Genomic DNA, 14,452 nt, shown 5'->3' with positions numbered 1-14,452 from the left:
AGGTACATTTGCAGGAATGTTGTCATCTTTTTGTTCTCGTGCAGAAATCACGGCTCTTTCATGAGGGTGACCAGCTCTTAAATGTCCTGTTTGAAATTGCTTGCTGTTATTACTTTCATTGTTGGCATTTAGATGCACTGATGCCATCACTGAATGAAGGCCATCTTTAAGGCCCATGTTCCATTAGTTCAGTTGGACGTTAAAGATCCTATTGAACACTTTGTTAACAGATTCACAAAGATAATATCCTCTGTTCCATTCCACCATCAACAGTGACCGGTTCTCAAGCTGTAGCCAAAATAGTTCTATGTTCACTCCCAGTGTAACCTTTCCGCTTTTATATTCTTTGCCTTGCTTATGAAAGGGACTATCCTGTATCCATTTCTTAATTTCCTTATCAACAAGTCCTGCTTTCCTTTAAAGCTCTGCGGACATGCGCTCCATGATTTCTCTGTTCCTTCACAGCTCTAATACTATTCCATTTGCAGTGTGTTCCCTTGTACCCTGACCTCCCTTCCCCCCCCCCCATGCATTACTTCCTGTTTCTCCAGAGAGAATTCTATTTGCCACTTTGCTGCTCAACACCATCTTTATCTTCCTGCAATTTAACGTTTTTCTCCTCACTGTCAACCACACAGTCAGTTTTTGTATCATCTGCAAACTTCTTTTGGTCTCTACATTTAAATTTAAATCATACAAACAACCAAGAACTGGGTACTAAATAGTCTTCCAGTCAGGAAAAACAACAGTCAACTATTATCCTTTGATGGGGTGGAGTCCATTTTGGATCCAGTTTGACACACTCCCTTGGATCTTATGGAACTTTAATTTTCTGATTAGCCTGCCATGTGGGACCTTCTCATAGGCTTTGTTAAAATCCATGTAGGTGACATCAAACACAGTGCACTCATTGATCATCAAAAAATTCTGTCAGTTTGGCAATTTTCCCTGAATAGATCTATGCTGACTATCCTATATTTAATTTGTATCTATTTATATGAGAGTTTATGCCATCTTCAGAATTGATTCCAATAATTTGCTTACCACCAAAGTTAAACTAACTGGCATATGTTGCTCAATTTATTCCTTTTTTTAATCACCAGTACAACGTCAGCAGTTCTCCAATCCTTGGGGACCACTCCTGTAGCTAGGGAGGGTTGAAAAACGATGGTCACAGCCTCCACTGTTTCTTTCCTTGCTTCTTCCACTTACTCTGTTAATCTAATCCAATGTTTCATCCACCGCATCCTTAAATACAATACCAGTATTGTACTTCTCTTTTGTGAAGATAGCCTTAAAGTATTCAGGAACCATACCCACTGAATTCTGGTCACTTGTGTACCTTGGAATTGTATTTGTGACACTGTTAGTGACCTTTCCTTCCCTGTAAAGCCTCTCATCTTTAGAATTTCCTCCCTAAGTGTCTGTACCACTCTCTACGCTTAAAGCTTACTTCTTCAACTTTTAGTCATTTGCCTCTTTTTTTTCAAATAAATTACTGCCGAAGCTGGAAATACCCATTGGCTCAGGTAACATACCTAAGGAAGGTAAAGAATTAACTTCTGGGGTCTTGGTTCTGTTGAAAAATCATTGACCTAGCACCTTAACTCATTTTTTCCACAGATGGTGCCTGAAGCAGAGGTTATTTCCAGAATATTCTGTTTCTATTTCTCCTACTTTCTTGTACAGTCTGTGACAATGTTTGTTTCGTAAGTCCTGCACTGTGACTAGAAAAGTTTTGCTATATTAATATACGTTATTTCTGAGACACAGAGGAGCTATTTTTTTTCCATCACTTGATTATTCCACTTGCTATTTTTTAAAATTCATTCTTAAGATGAGGAAATTGCTTTTAAGGCTATAATTGCTCATTCATGGTGGTTAGCTACCTTCCTGAATCACAAATGGCAGCTTCCTATGAGTGAATGTGAATACATTGGTGTGAGGATGGAGTCACATTGTGGCCTAGTTAAAAATAGGTTTCCTTCTTAAAGGACTGTAGTGAATGATTTGACTTTCTATTACAATTCAACATTTTTAATTGGCAGCATTTTTTATTCATAACTTTAAATAGAATTAATTCAAACAATCTAGCATACATTTTGGAGTTTGAACTCCTCAGCCGTGACATTAAACCCTCCGCCACCCCGTAAGCAGGTGGAGATGTGGGATGGGTTTTAAAATGGCTAAAACTATCCCAGCCCATCTTGTGCAAGTCTGATGCCATTTACGTGCAGCAAGCTCTTTTGTGATGTCTGGGTGGAAAGATAGAGTAATTCATTCACATAGTAAATTTAGGCTCTCCTTGTCCCATTTCAACCAATGTCATGGGGAATGCATCAGTGTAAAGCTGATAAGAACCTTTGCCTAAAGAGGATGCTTTTCACAGCACTTTTTGTAAGCCAGGAGACACAGGAATACTTGCTTGGTCCCATTGTGGTTTTCTCTTCCTTTTGTTGATCCTTCCTTTCCTGTACTTTGATCACAAGATCAGACCCTCCCCCCTTTTCTCATTAAATTGTAATGAGGTTTGGCTGCAAATTTCAACAGCACCATCCCCAGCCTTTATACACTTACTGTGTGTTTTTGCCCTTGCCATAAATATCATGACCTTGATCTCCAGATTACTAATTCCATGACATATCCACTTCAGTTCCATGCTTTTTCATATTTGGGTCAGTAAGAACTGAGGATCATCAGAATTAAACAAGAGTTTCTTATAGGGAACATATCAAGACGAGACTTGTGTACTACTAAGACAGATGAGAAGGTTCAGGGATCAATCACTTATCTGTGCAACATTATAATTGGCCTTTTTTCTTATGACTGGTTATAGTCAAATGGACCATGTCCCTAATCCTGATGGCTATTGACTTATTCCCTCTGGAAAGTTTATGTATCTATACCTTGATAACAAAAGATTTGGCTGTGATGATCTGTGTAGACTAGATTTCTATTACTGACAAGCCTCTTTAAGACGTTGAATAATCCTTTGCTTCTTTGAAATGTGACATTTCAAGCTGGCATGCATTTTAATAATTGATACTGGCCTCAATATTGAGTCTTCTCTGTTGCCTTTCCTGTAATTGGCATAATTCACATTTGTGTGGAAGGTGAAGATTAAAATTGTCTGTTAAGTGCCCAACCTCCTCTATTCTTTAATGTTCAAATACTGTATACTTATTGTCTTCCCTCTGCTGCCTCGGTCTCCCTATCTGAAGTTTCCTCCTTTTATCACCCCCACCCACCACAAAAAGTTGATCAGAATGCAGTCATTCCCTGCAAAACAATTGATGTGTGATACTAGATAATGTTGTATATACTTGATGGCTAAACAGGTACTGCTCTTGGTTTTCCAGGAACACTATCTTAGTACTTCCGAGCTATTTTCATATTTGTACATGAGTGGTAACGCCACTTAAGAACAATGAGGGATATTAATTAAACAAAATTTTTGTGATATTTGTTAACAACTTAGATGAGGGGGTGGAAGGGTTGGTTAGCAAGTTTGCAGATGACACAAAGATCGGTGGTGTTGTGGATAGTGTGGAGGGCTGTCGAAGCTTGCAGAGGGATATTGATAGGATGCAGAGCTGGGCTGACAAGTGGCAGATGGAGTTCAATCCAGAGAACTGTGAGGTGGTACACTTTGGAAGGACAAACTCCAAGGTGGAGTACAAAGTAAATGGCAGGATTCTGGGCAGTGTAGAGGAGCAGAGGGATCTGGGGGTTCATATCCACAGATCACTGAAAGTTGCCTCGCAGGTGGATAGGGTAGTTAAGAAAGCTTATGGGATGTTTGCTTTCATAAGTCGGGGGATCGAGTTTAAGAGCCGCGAAGTGATGATGCAGCTTTACAAAACTCTAGTTAGGCCACACTTAGAGTACTGTGTCCAGTTCTGGTCACCTCATTATAGGAAGGATGTGGAGGTGTTGGAAAGGCTGCGGAGGAGATTTACCAGGATGCTGCCTGGATTGGAGAGTATGGATTATGAGGAGAGATTAAAGGAGCTAGGGCTGTTCTCATTGGAGAGAAGGAGGATGAGGGGAGACATGATAGAGGTATACAAGATATTGAGAGGAATAGATAGAGTGGACAGCCAGCGCCTCTTTCCCAGGGCACCAATGCTCAAAACGAGCTTTAAGGTATTGGGTGGGAAGTTCAAGGGTGATGTCAGAAGGAGGTTTTTCACCCAGAGAGTGGTTGGTGCATGGAATGCGCTGCCTGGGGTGGTGGTGGAGGCTGATACATTGGACAAGTTCAAGAGATTGTTAGATAAGCATATGGAGGAATTTAAGTTAGAGGGATATGTGGGAGGAAGGGGTTAGATAGTCATAGGTGTGGTTTGAAGGGCGGCACAACATGGTGGGCCGAGGGGCCTGTATTGTGCCGTATTGTTCTATGGTTCTATAAAATGTAACTTATCCTTTTAATCTACAACCCAATGGCATGAACATTGAATTCTCCAATTTCACGTAACTCTCCCCAACAATGTTTGTTTACCCCGTCCCCTCTCTTTTCAATCCTCCTCCAGTTCTCCCTTTTTTTTGTCCCCTTTTTCACCTCCAGACCCCTATAATCCATCTTCATCCCCTTCCCCCTCTTGGTTCCATCTACCTACTACACATTCAGTTCACCCACAGGCTTTTCACTCCCACCAAGCCCCCCCCCCCCCCCAACCATCTGGTTGTGGTTCCTTCTGCCATTCACCTCTCCCCTCATGGTTATCATTATCACCTCCTTTACTTACTTATTAGATTCCAGCACTGATAGCTCTTTGTGTTCCTGCTTATCTCCCTCCAGCAGCTATCTTCAATCTTCACCCTCCCCTCCTTCCACCTGGCTCCATCTGCCTCTCAATTTTTTTTCTCTCTTTGTTTGTCTCCATTTATCTTTGTCTCCCAACTCCACCCCACCTCCCCTCCCAAACCTGGAGGCACAACCTACCTGTCGTCTTTCACCCCTCCTCAGTCCACCAATCTTGGTGCTCCTTGATCTGTTTCTTCCCAGCAGGTTGGTTGTTGCTTCAGATTTCAGCATATGCAGTCTCTTGTGTCTTCATTATTTAGCCTTTTTATATAAAGATGGTAACTATTTTGCAAGGTGTTATATATGCATGCCCTGAGCCTTGTGAACAGTTCTTCCAAAAATATAATTACTTTCTTTGACTTGTCTAGAACTAGACTCTGAGAAATTGGATGGTTTGGAGAGCAACTCAACATCACCGAATGCTGCTCAGATGTGCAAATGGAAGAGAAAAGAGAAGACGGAATCACCTTTACACTGTGGCAGTCCACAGGGAGAAAGTACCGGCCTTAAGTCAGAAGAGCCACAATCATCAGTGGAGTCAAAGAATACACCCAAACTGATTGAGATTATTTCAGATTGTAACTGGGAATCAGAACGTGCAAATATTCTTGGAGTTCTTGCTCGGTATACTGCCAATAAGGGAAATTTGGAGAAAATTCGAATTGGTAATTTCCTTGTTGAGATTGTGTCAAATTATGGAAAAGGTCAAGATGCTTCACCTGGAAGTGTGCTCATTTCTAATTCTGTAGTAAAGATTACTCAGTCCAGTGACAAAGAGGGAAATGCCAAAAATTCAGTTTGCAGTATGTTTGTTCAAACTGCCTCCAAATCTTCTGGACTGAAGCTGACTGAAACACGACCAATTGCACCAAAAGAAAAGTTACCAACATCTACCAACAGCACTGTGGGGGAAAAGGAGGTAACCCCAGTTCAATTAGGCTCAAAAGTGGCGAGCAAGCAAAAGCCTGTCTCTTCTACAGCAACATCAACTTCTCGGAAAAGTGGTATGATTCAGGTATGTGCAAGGGAAGGGGAGGTGTTGAACTAAGTAAATCTAAATGAGTTCCTTGGCTGAGTGGTTTATTTTTCCTTCATGAGATGTGGGCATTGTTGTCAAGGCCAGCATGGCATTTACTTTCATCCTTAAATGCTCTTCAGGAGTTGGTAATGAATAGTGGTGTTGAACTGGATTTGTATTCAAGTAAACTAAAATACAACTTAATGTTGAACATTCAATTTAATTTTGTTAAATATTTTCACTTATAAAAGGGACTCTGAAGTAAATTTATCTGTGGTCCTCTGAGGATTAACTAATAATTTTTTTTTCTTGTGTGTTCTATTATCTTTTCTGATTAGTTTACTGGAAATGCCAGTGGTGATACAAAGCTGACTCTAGGACAGGTTGGAGCTCTTCATCCAGTGAATTGGGTGATAGCTAACCTGAAAAAGAATATAAAATCAGTTGAACCAGTCAACCAGTCCACTTCTAGTACAGTTGCCTCATCAACTTCTGCTGATTTTCCCTCAAAACATCTAACTTCTTGTACCACATCCCCTGGCAGTGAAGTTTCAAGAGATACCAATGATGCTGCACCTGTTAACCAGGCCAAAGGTAAGAAGGTTAGCTTAAAAAAAACTAGAGTGTGTATTTTTAAAAAACTACTAATTTAGTTAGTACTTTGAGTGAGAAATCAAGCCAGTAATAATCTTGAGTGCTTGATGCAGATGTTAACATGCTGTGACGTATTAGATGGCTTGGAGTACCGAAGACAACTAAATGCTAACCAGGCTGTTAAGATTTCCTGGTTGTGATGCCTTAGTGGCAGTGGAATGATTTGTGATTTCATTCATTAGACAATGTTTTAGTTTAACCCACAATTGGAAAGAGAAATCTTGCTGAAAGTTTATTTCATCATATGAAGAATTAGGGCTGGGGCATGACTTAATAAAAGCTGTTGTTGTTCATCTGGACCTTGTTGGATTTGTGGCATATGAATTCTTAATACCAAGAAGCGATTTCCTACCTGATCCAATGGTGCACTAGACAGTGTAGAATCATAAGGCCCCTAGTTCATTGTGAGTAAGTTTTGATCTTGGTTGGAATAGTACAGCTCTGCCTTGTCCATGGTGAGAGAAAAAGTAGCCTTCTCTTAAATGCATTGTGCTTGATATTTAGCAGGAGAATGTGTGTTAGTGGAGCATTTCCTGGAAAACCAGTCAGCAAGACCTCAACTTGTTGGCTTTGTTTCTGCCCAGAAGCTAGTTAACTTCACAGGATGCTGCAGCTGCAGGGTGGCAAAAATGGAAACTGGCAAACATGAGGGAAAGATTGGGCTTCCCAGGACCAGAGGTTTGAAACAGGTGGCTTTGGAACCTGGCAGTCGAGAAGAAGCTAAGGGGGGGACTTGAGGTTTTGTGGGATGGGTTTAGGCTGGGGTTGTTGACTGCAACAGTCAGCTGATGTGATCAGTGGAAGGAATCTGAAGATTTTCTTGAGGGGCTGGGGAGCATTTCTTGGTGCTTTACAAGGGGTATCCTAAAATCATCATCCTCCTGCTTGGTCTCCATTTCACTGCCTGTAAGTGAATGTATTTGGATCTTTTGATTACGATAGGTTAGTTTTGAAGCCCTGAATCATACCTCAGTAAGATTTAGCGATGTTATCAGAAAAGGAGATAATTGGGAGGAGAAATCTAAAGATCCTACTGATTTGATAGGTATTCTAATGTCCTCCCACTAGCATTCCTCAGCTTTCTAAATGAATAATTGATCACATCCTGGTTATGCTTTTAATTTTTCTGTACCCATCTTTTCTGCTTGCAGGGAATTATACTGCTCCTGACAACTACACTCATCTTGCAATAAATAAAGTTGGAGCTTTGTGGAAAACAAAATCATGTTTCAGTCCATTGGAGCCAGAGTGCAGCAGGCAGCAGCTTGGTACTCCATTATCCAAAGTCAGCACCAATGTGTCGGCAGGTATTTCTCCGTTAACAACAGTTAAGGTTATGCCAGCTACCCCAGGTTCTGACCCTCTCACACCTGGTACGTCACAAAAGAGCATTTCAATGGTTGCAGTAAGCACAGGTGTTGTCTACACAGCTGGATCCCGTTTATTAAAGAGCTTCGAGACTACCAATGCAGTAGGGTCACAATTCTCTGGAATGCCAGCAGCAAAGAGACTTAGAGAAGAGAGTGTTGTAACTACTAGCACAGTCGAAACTCCAGCAAAAAGTACAGCGTCTACTCATTTTGCTGTTATATCTGCAAGTGCTTCAGGAGTCAGGACAATGCCAACGTTAGCAAAAGTGCTTTCCCCCAGTGCCTCTACCATAACTGCTACTGCTGTAACAAATACTGTTAATACAAGAACCACCATTATGTCAGTAGCACCGATGGCAAACAAGACTCCAGGTAAGCTCTAATTTGACTGACATGGGTATAAAATTATGAAATTTGGATTGGAGTTTCTTTAATAATAGGGCCATGTACCACTGGGTGCATCTAATCAATACAGTGCTGCAATGGAATGCACTATCTTCCACACTGATAAATTTTAACTTATGATGAAAATGCATTTTTAAAAATCACATGCTCACCTTTATGAAAACCTTAAGATTCCTTGAAAGTGGTGTCACAGATAGGGTGGTGAAGAAGGCTTTTGGCATGCTGGCCCTCATCAGTCAGGGCATTGAGTGTAGAAGTTGAGATGTTATGTTACAGTTGTACAAGACGTTGTTGAGGCTGCATTTGGAGTATTGTGTTCAGTTTTGGACACCCTGCTATAGGAAAGATGCCATTAAGCTGGAAAGAGTGCAGAGGAGATTTATGAGGATATCGCCAGGACTTGAGGGACTGAGTTATGGAAAGCAGGTTGGGACCTTTTTCATTGGAGCGTAGGAGAATGAGGAGTGGTCTTTTAGAGGTGTATAAAATCGAGGGGCATAGATGGAGTGACTTTTTTCCCAGGGTTGGGGAATCGAGAACTAGAGGGGCATAGGTTTAAGGTGAGACAGGAGAGATTTAATAGGAACCTGAGGGGCAACTTTTTCACCCAGAGAGTGATCAGAATATGGAACGAGCTGCCAGCGGAAGTGGTGAGGCAGGTACATTAACAACTTCTTAAAAAGGCACTGGACAGGTACATGGATGGGAAAGGTTTAGAGAGATATGGGCCAAATGCAGGCAAGTGGGACTAGCTTAAGTGGGAATCATGGTTGGCATGGACCAGTTGGGTCAAAGGGCCTGTTTCCATGCTATATGGCTCTATTTATAGTCATCCCCAACTACCTCATTTATCCCTGTCTATCACATTCCACATTTTAAGAATGCAAAGATAATAGCGTTGTTTTTAACTCCTCAGTTTTTTCTTCAAGACGTATGGCGATACAAGACTGGGAAAGATAATTTTCAGAAGATGGGCAACCTTAAAGGTTGCCATTTTCTTATCTTACTTCATCATGCATATTCTTCAATAGCTCATTTAAAGGAAAACTTTAACATTCATTTCAGCTGGGCAGTCAACAGATTCAACAGCCTCTGAAATTGTATCGTTTATTTACCCTTTCTATGTATGAACACTATCCTTTTAAAAATGCGATAGAGTTGGACCATCATTAGCTTACTTTTGAGCATTAAATAGCCTGGGATGCATATTTTCTTATAGCTTACATATCCAGTCATATATGAATTTAGTTACCCTTTTTTGTACTCTCTTCAAGGTTAAAATTTCTCTTCCCCTTTTGGCATATTATCGATTTACCCAGAATGAGGATCTTTTAGTGTTTTCTTCAGATTGTTTGCCACATGCTAGCAATCATAATCTAGCCTGTAATCAACACATCCCAACAAACTGTTTACCTTTTTCACCTTTTTATTACATTCTGTTGATGACTTCAGGATGTATTCCATTTGAACTCCTCAGCTGCTGCCCTTTCCCAAAGATGTTTCCTATAAAACTTAACATTTGTTTTATATTATTTATTGCCTTGCCAGTTCCACAGTGTTGTTTCCTCTTTCACATGTTATCTTTAACTTTTCGTCTAACATGATTTACTCAGGTCAATCTATAATTGTTCCAGTTATGCCCTACTGGTTGTAGATGTTTCCTTCACCAACACTCTAGTTTGTATCACTAGTGAACTTTACCTCTTTCCTTTTTCCAAATTATTTAATATTTACCTAAAATAATTGCGGCCCTAGAATGGATCCTCAAAGCATTGCTATTCTTTATTTTTATATTATTGCTGTTCCATTAACTACTTGGTGCTTCCTCAAAATAAGTTGTATCCATTTAATAATTTTCTTCTTATCCTACGACTTTTTTCTCTGTAAAGGAGGAGCCTTCAAAGTATGGCTGATGGCTCACTAATGGAGTTGGTACCACCAATTGCTACATTTTCTCTTCATTGGTTTAACATGCTTAAATTTTTTGAGCATAGAGACTTAAAATGGGTTATTCCTGGGAGCAGAGTTTATTTTATTGGTGGTAAACCCTATCCAATCAGCGAGATCCCATTGAATCAGCCATTTCAAGTAATGGGAAGAAAGATTTAAACTCGATATAGCTTGCAAATACGGTCTATGATGATTCTAAAAAAACTTAAATCTTCTTACTTTATTATTTTTAATAGTGTTAGAAATGTTAAGATTAATTTTAGGTATTGCTTTCTTCCATTTTTTTTTCAACCACTCTTGCACTATTTGAAAAAGAGCCATGGACTTGCTTCTAATGTTCTGTGTAATAGCCCCTCAAATAAAGCCAATAAAGCATGTCTGTCATTATCTCGTTGCTGTTCATGGGAGCTTGCTGTGCACCCCTATTTATTTTACTGAAGTAAAAAAGGAAAGGTTTAGCAAAAGTTAAAGTGAGACAAGAATAAGAAAAAGGAATTAAATATTTTGTCTCATGGAAGAAGACATAGAAAAGTCCCCTGGAAATAGTGGAGAGCTACAGGTTTAGTGTGAAGAAGACCTCAAAGAAAGATTAATATTGAAGGAACTAATGGGACTGAAGGGCTATAAATCCCCAGAACGAAATGACCTGCATAAAGGGTTTTGAAGATGGTGGCTCTGGAGATAGTGAAAACATTGGTTGTCATCTTCCTAAATTCCTTGGATTCCCAAATGGTTCCCACAGATTGGAAAGTAGCCTATTATTATAAGATTATTTATTAGTCACATGTACATTGAAACACACAATGAAATGCATCTTCTTGTGTTACTGAGAATGTGCTGGGGGCAGCCCGCAAGTGTTGCCACTCTTCTGGCGCTAACATAGCACGCCCACAGCCCGTAACCTGTACATCTTTGGAATGTGAGAGGAAACTGGAGCAACTGGAGGAAACCCATGCAGTCACGGGGAGAACGTACAAACTCCTTACAGACAACAGTGGGAATTGAACCCGGGTTGCTGGCACTGTAAAGCGTTATGCTAACCGCTACACTAGAGAGAGAAAACGGGAAACTGTAGGCCAGTTGGCCTGACATCAGTCGTAATGAAATTGCTGACATCCATTATTAAGTGATAGAGCATTATAATAGAATTGGGCAGAGTCAACATGAATATGTGAAAAGGAAATCATGTCTGACAGATCTGTTGGCATTTTCTGAGGTCTTAACTAGCAGATTAGAAAAGGGCAAACCAATTAATCTGGTATATTTGAAATTTCAGTAGGCCTCTAAGATGTGATTTGAGGTGATTAAATAAAATTAGAGTGCATGGTATTAGGGTAACGTTCTGGAGTGGATAGACGATTGGTTAACAGGCAGAAAACTCATTTTAAAGTCATGAGGCTGTGGCTGGGGGGTGGTCATTGTGGCACAGCAATTGGTTCTGGGGCTCTAGTTGTCACAACTTATTATCAAATGCTCCAATTTTGTTGATGGGACAAAGCTGGGTGTCATTACAGGCTGTGAGGGGGATGCAGAGTGGCATCAGGGAGATAGAGACAGATTAAGTGAACAGGTAAGGACATGACAGATAATGTAATGTGAAAAAAAATGAGGTCATCCATTTTAGTGGGAAAACATAGAAAGGCAGACTTTTTTAAAAATGGTGAGAGATTCAAAAGTATTGGTTTCAGAGAGACTTGGTGTCTTTGTTCACAAATCAATGAGAGTTAACATGCAGATACAGCAAGCTATTAGGAAGGAAAATGATTATTCCAAGAGGATTTGAGTACAAGAGTAGACATGTCTTCTTCCTATTGCATAGGGCCTTGCTGGGACCTTGTTTGGAATATTGTGCACAGGCTTTGTCTTCCTACCCAAAGATATACTTGCAATAGAGCAAGTACAGCAGCAGTTCATGAGATTAATTCCTGGCATTCTGGATTTGTCATAACAGGAGAGGTTAAACTGTTTGGACCTATATTCTCTGAATATAGAGGAAGGAGGAGTAATCCTTACTGAAAGGTACAAAATTGTTTCTAGTAGAGCTGCTGCCTCACAGAGACAGAGACCAGGGTTCAATCCTGACCTCGCATGCCATCTATCTGGAATTTGCATGTTCTTTCTGTGACTGCATGTGTTTCCTCTGGGTGCTCCAATTTCCTCCAGTATCCCAAAGACATGCAGGTTGACAAGTTAATTGAACAGTTAAATTACCTCTATAGTGTGTAGGTGTGTATGTCTGGGTGGGTGGGGGTGGGGGAGAAATAGATCAGAATGTGGGGAGAATAAAAAAATTAGGATCAATTTAGTGTAAATGATGGTTGATGGTCATTGCAGACTCAGCCAAAGGGCCTTTTTCTGTGCTGTATCTATGATAAAGGATGATGTTTCCCTTGGCTAGGTTGTAGACAACCAGGAATCACAGTCACTAAAAAAGGGTTGGCCATTTGTGACAGGAATGAAAAACAACTCTGGCGTTCTCCACCAATGTGAGCTCAGTCACTGAGTACATGCAGGAAAGGGATAGATTTAGATAAGAGAATTGAGGAAAATGGAATTAGTGCAAGAAAGTGGTAATGAGGTAAAAACCAGCTCATTGAATGAGAGGGCCAAATAGCCCACTACTCCTTTTATTTCTCATGTTCTTGTTGGGCGGAAGGGTTTATGGAAGCGTGTGTTTAGGTGTAATCCAGGAGCATTACTCAGATTATTCGTTCATTATTCATTACTCCTCGATTCATACCCGCCATGCTCCCACCACCCCAGAAAACTGACATTTAGCTGGGAGTATCCTTGGTTCTTGATCTCCTTAATATCCCAATGATCTGCAATGAATGCATTGTTCAGGTTAGCACATAGTGCTGACTTGGATGTCCTGCTCCTTGTGACACCAAGTTTGCCAGCAGTCTTCGGTGATGGTTGGTTCTCCTTATGGTGGAGGATTTGGCACACTATTTATTTATTTCTTGCTTTCCATTTCCTCAGGTATTTCTTCCTGCTTTGAAGACTCTGAACACTGCTGGGGTAATGATTCCTTGGGAGTCATTGACTCCCTGGTACCTTACCCCTGATCTGATTATTCACGTTGCATGCAATCAAGGAGTTTTGTTGTGTTGTTTAAAATTCCTCTCTAGGGTTAAGAGATACTGTTTTAACCAAGCAGACTGGCAGTTAGTGAGTCTCAGTAATTGATGCATTCATATTGCATTTTGTTATGACAGGGTTACCTAAACATCCTGAAACTTCCAACTCTACTTCTCCTGATTTGCCTAAAGCTACAAAAACTGAAGGACCACAGCTCCTTTTGATCCCAATGCAGTCTGGTCCTCCTGTCCGACCTGTCCAGAATCTGCAGCTCACACCTGGACAGAAGATGATTCTGCAGCCCCTCAGATGTCCAGGTGGGAAACTCTTTCAACACCCAAATGGCCAGATTATCCAACTTGTGCCTTTACCAAATTCTGGTCCTGTGAGTCGACCAAATCTTCACCAAATGGTCACTCTTGCTGTACGGAATCCAGGTGAGTTCTGGCTTTGAATCTCACAGCAGACTTTCAGAAAACTTTATTGTTTTTTTCATCTTTTGCCCCATTATTTATGCATTGTTGTTTTTGAGTGAGCAAAATCTTGAAGTGATAGGAGGAGAACAATGAACTTCCATCACTTGCATAAACTTGGTAATTTAATAGTACACAATATGCACTGGCATTAAACTATAAATTTTAGGAGAATTTCATTGTCAAATTTTACTGTATCTTAAGCATTTAACTTCCCCATCAATTGATATTTGCTTTAATATTCTGATCAATGTTACTAATTTTGATCATCTTTCTCCATTGAGAAATGTGGCTTGGCTTGATAGGATCTAGAAAAGCCATGCGCTGATCATGCGGATGAAAGTATCACTATACTGATGATGCATGTGTCTTGGGAGTTTCAATAGGAACACAAAAATAGAAATCACTGCAGGCCATGATCCCCTCAAAGTTTTTTCTGCTCCTCACTATGATCATAGATAATCTTCACCCTGACCTTCACTTTTCTATATGATTCTTTTCCCTTGATTCCCCTTGAGTCCAAAGAGCTTATCAGTCTCAATTCCTGGATATACATGGTCTTACCGAATACTCACAGTTCCTCTGAAGATTCACAGTCCTCTGTAGAAGATTCTCTTTCCTCACTGTCTTATTCCCTTTATGAGACTATGCTCCCTGTTTCTTGATTCTCCAGCTGACTCTCAAATGGACA

General features: G+C 40.4%; 1 protein-coding gene across 11 annotated transcripts in view; it reads left to right on the top strand.

Annotated features, from left to right (window-relative positions):
- The window catches only part of mgaa (MAX dimerization protein MGA a), an 87,797-nt gene that overhangs the window by 49,438 nt on the left and 23,907 nt on the right, over positions 1-14,452 (top strand). For 9 of the 11 annotated variants that reach the window (XM_052011254.1, XM_052011273.1, XM_052011239.1 and 6 more), the window contains 4 exons: positions 5,179-5,825; positions 6,167-6,422; positions 7,634-8,224; positions 13,426-13,725. In XM_052011254.1, the coding sequence (XP_051867214.1) occupies positions 5,179-5,825; positions 6,167-6,422; positions 7,634-8,224; positions 13,426-13,725 (1,794 nt within the window). The remainder of the gene's footprint in view (positions 1-5,178; positions 5,826-6,166; positions 6,423-7,633; positions 8,225-13,425; positions 13,726-14,452) is intronic. The other 2 variants (XM_052011289.1, XM_052011281.1) reach the window with 2 other exon arrangements.

The sequence above is a fragment of the Pristis pectinata genome, chromosome 1, assembly GCF_009764475.1.
Source record: "Pristis pectinata isolate sPriPec2 chromosome 1, sPriPec2.1.pri, whole genome shotgun sequence".
NCBI classification, from domain to species: Eukaryota; Metazoa; Chordata; class Chondrichthyes; order Rhinopristiformes; family Pristidae; genus Pristis; species Pristis pectinata.
The sequence above is the reverse complement of the archived record's forward strand: the minus strand, read 5'-3'. Positions and strand labels throughout refer to the sequence as shown.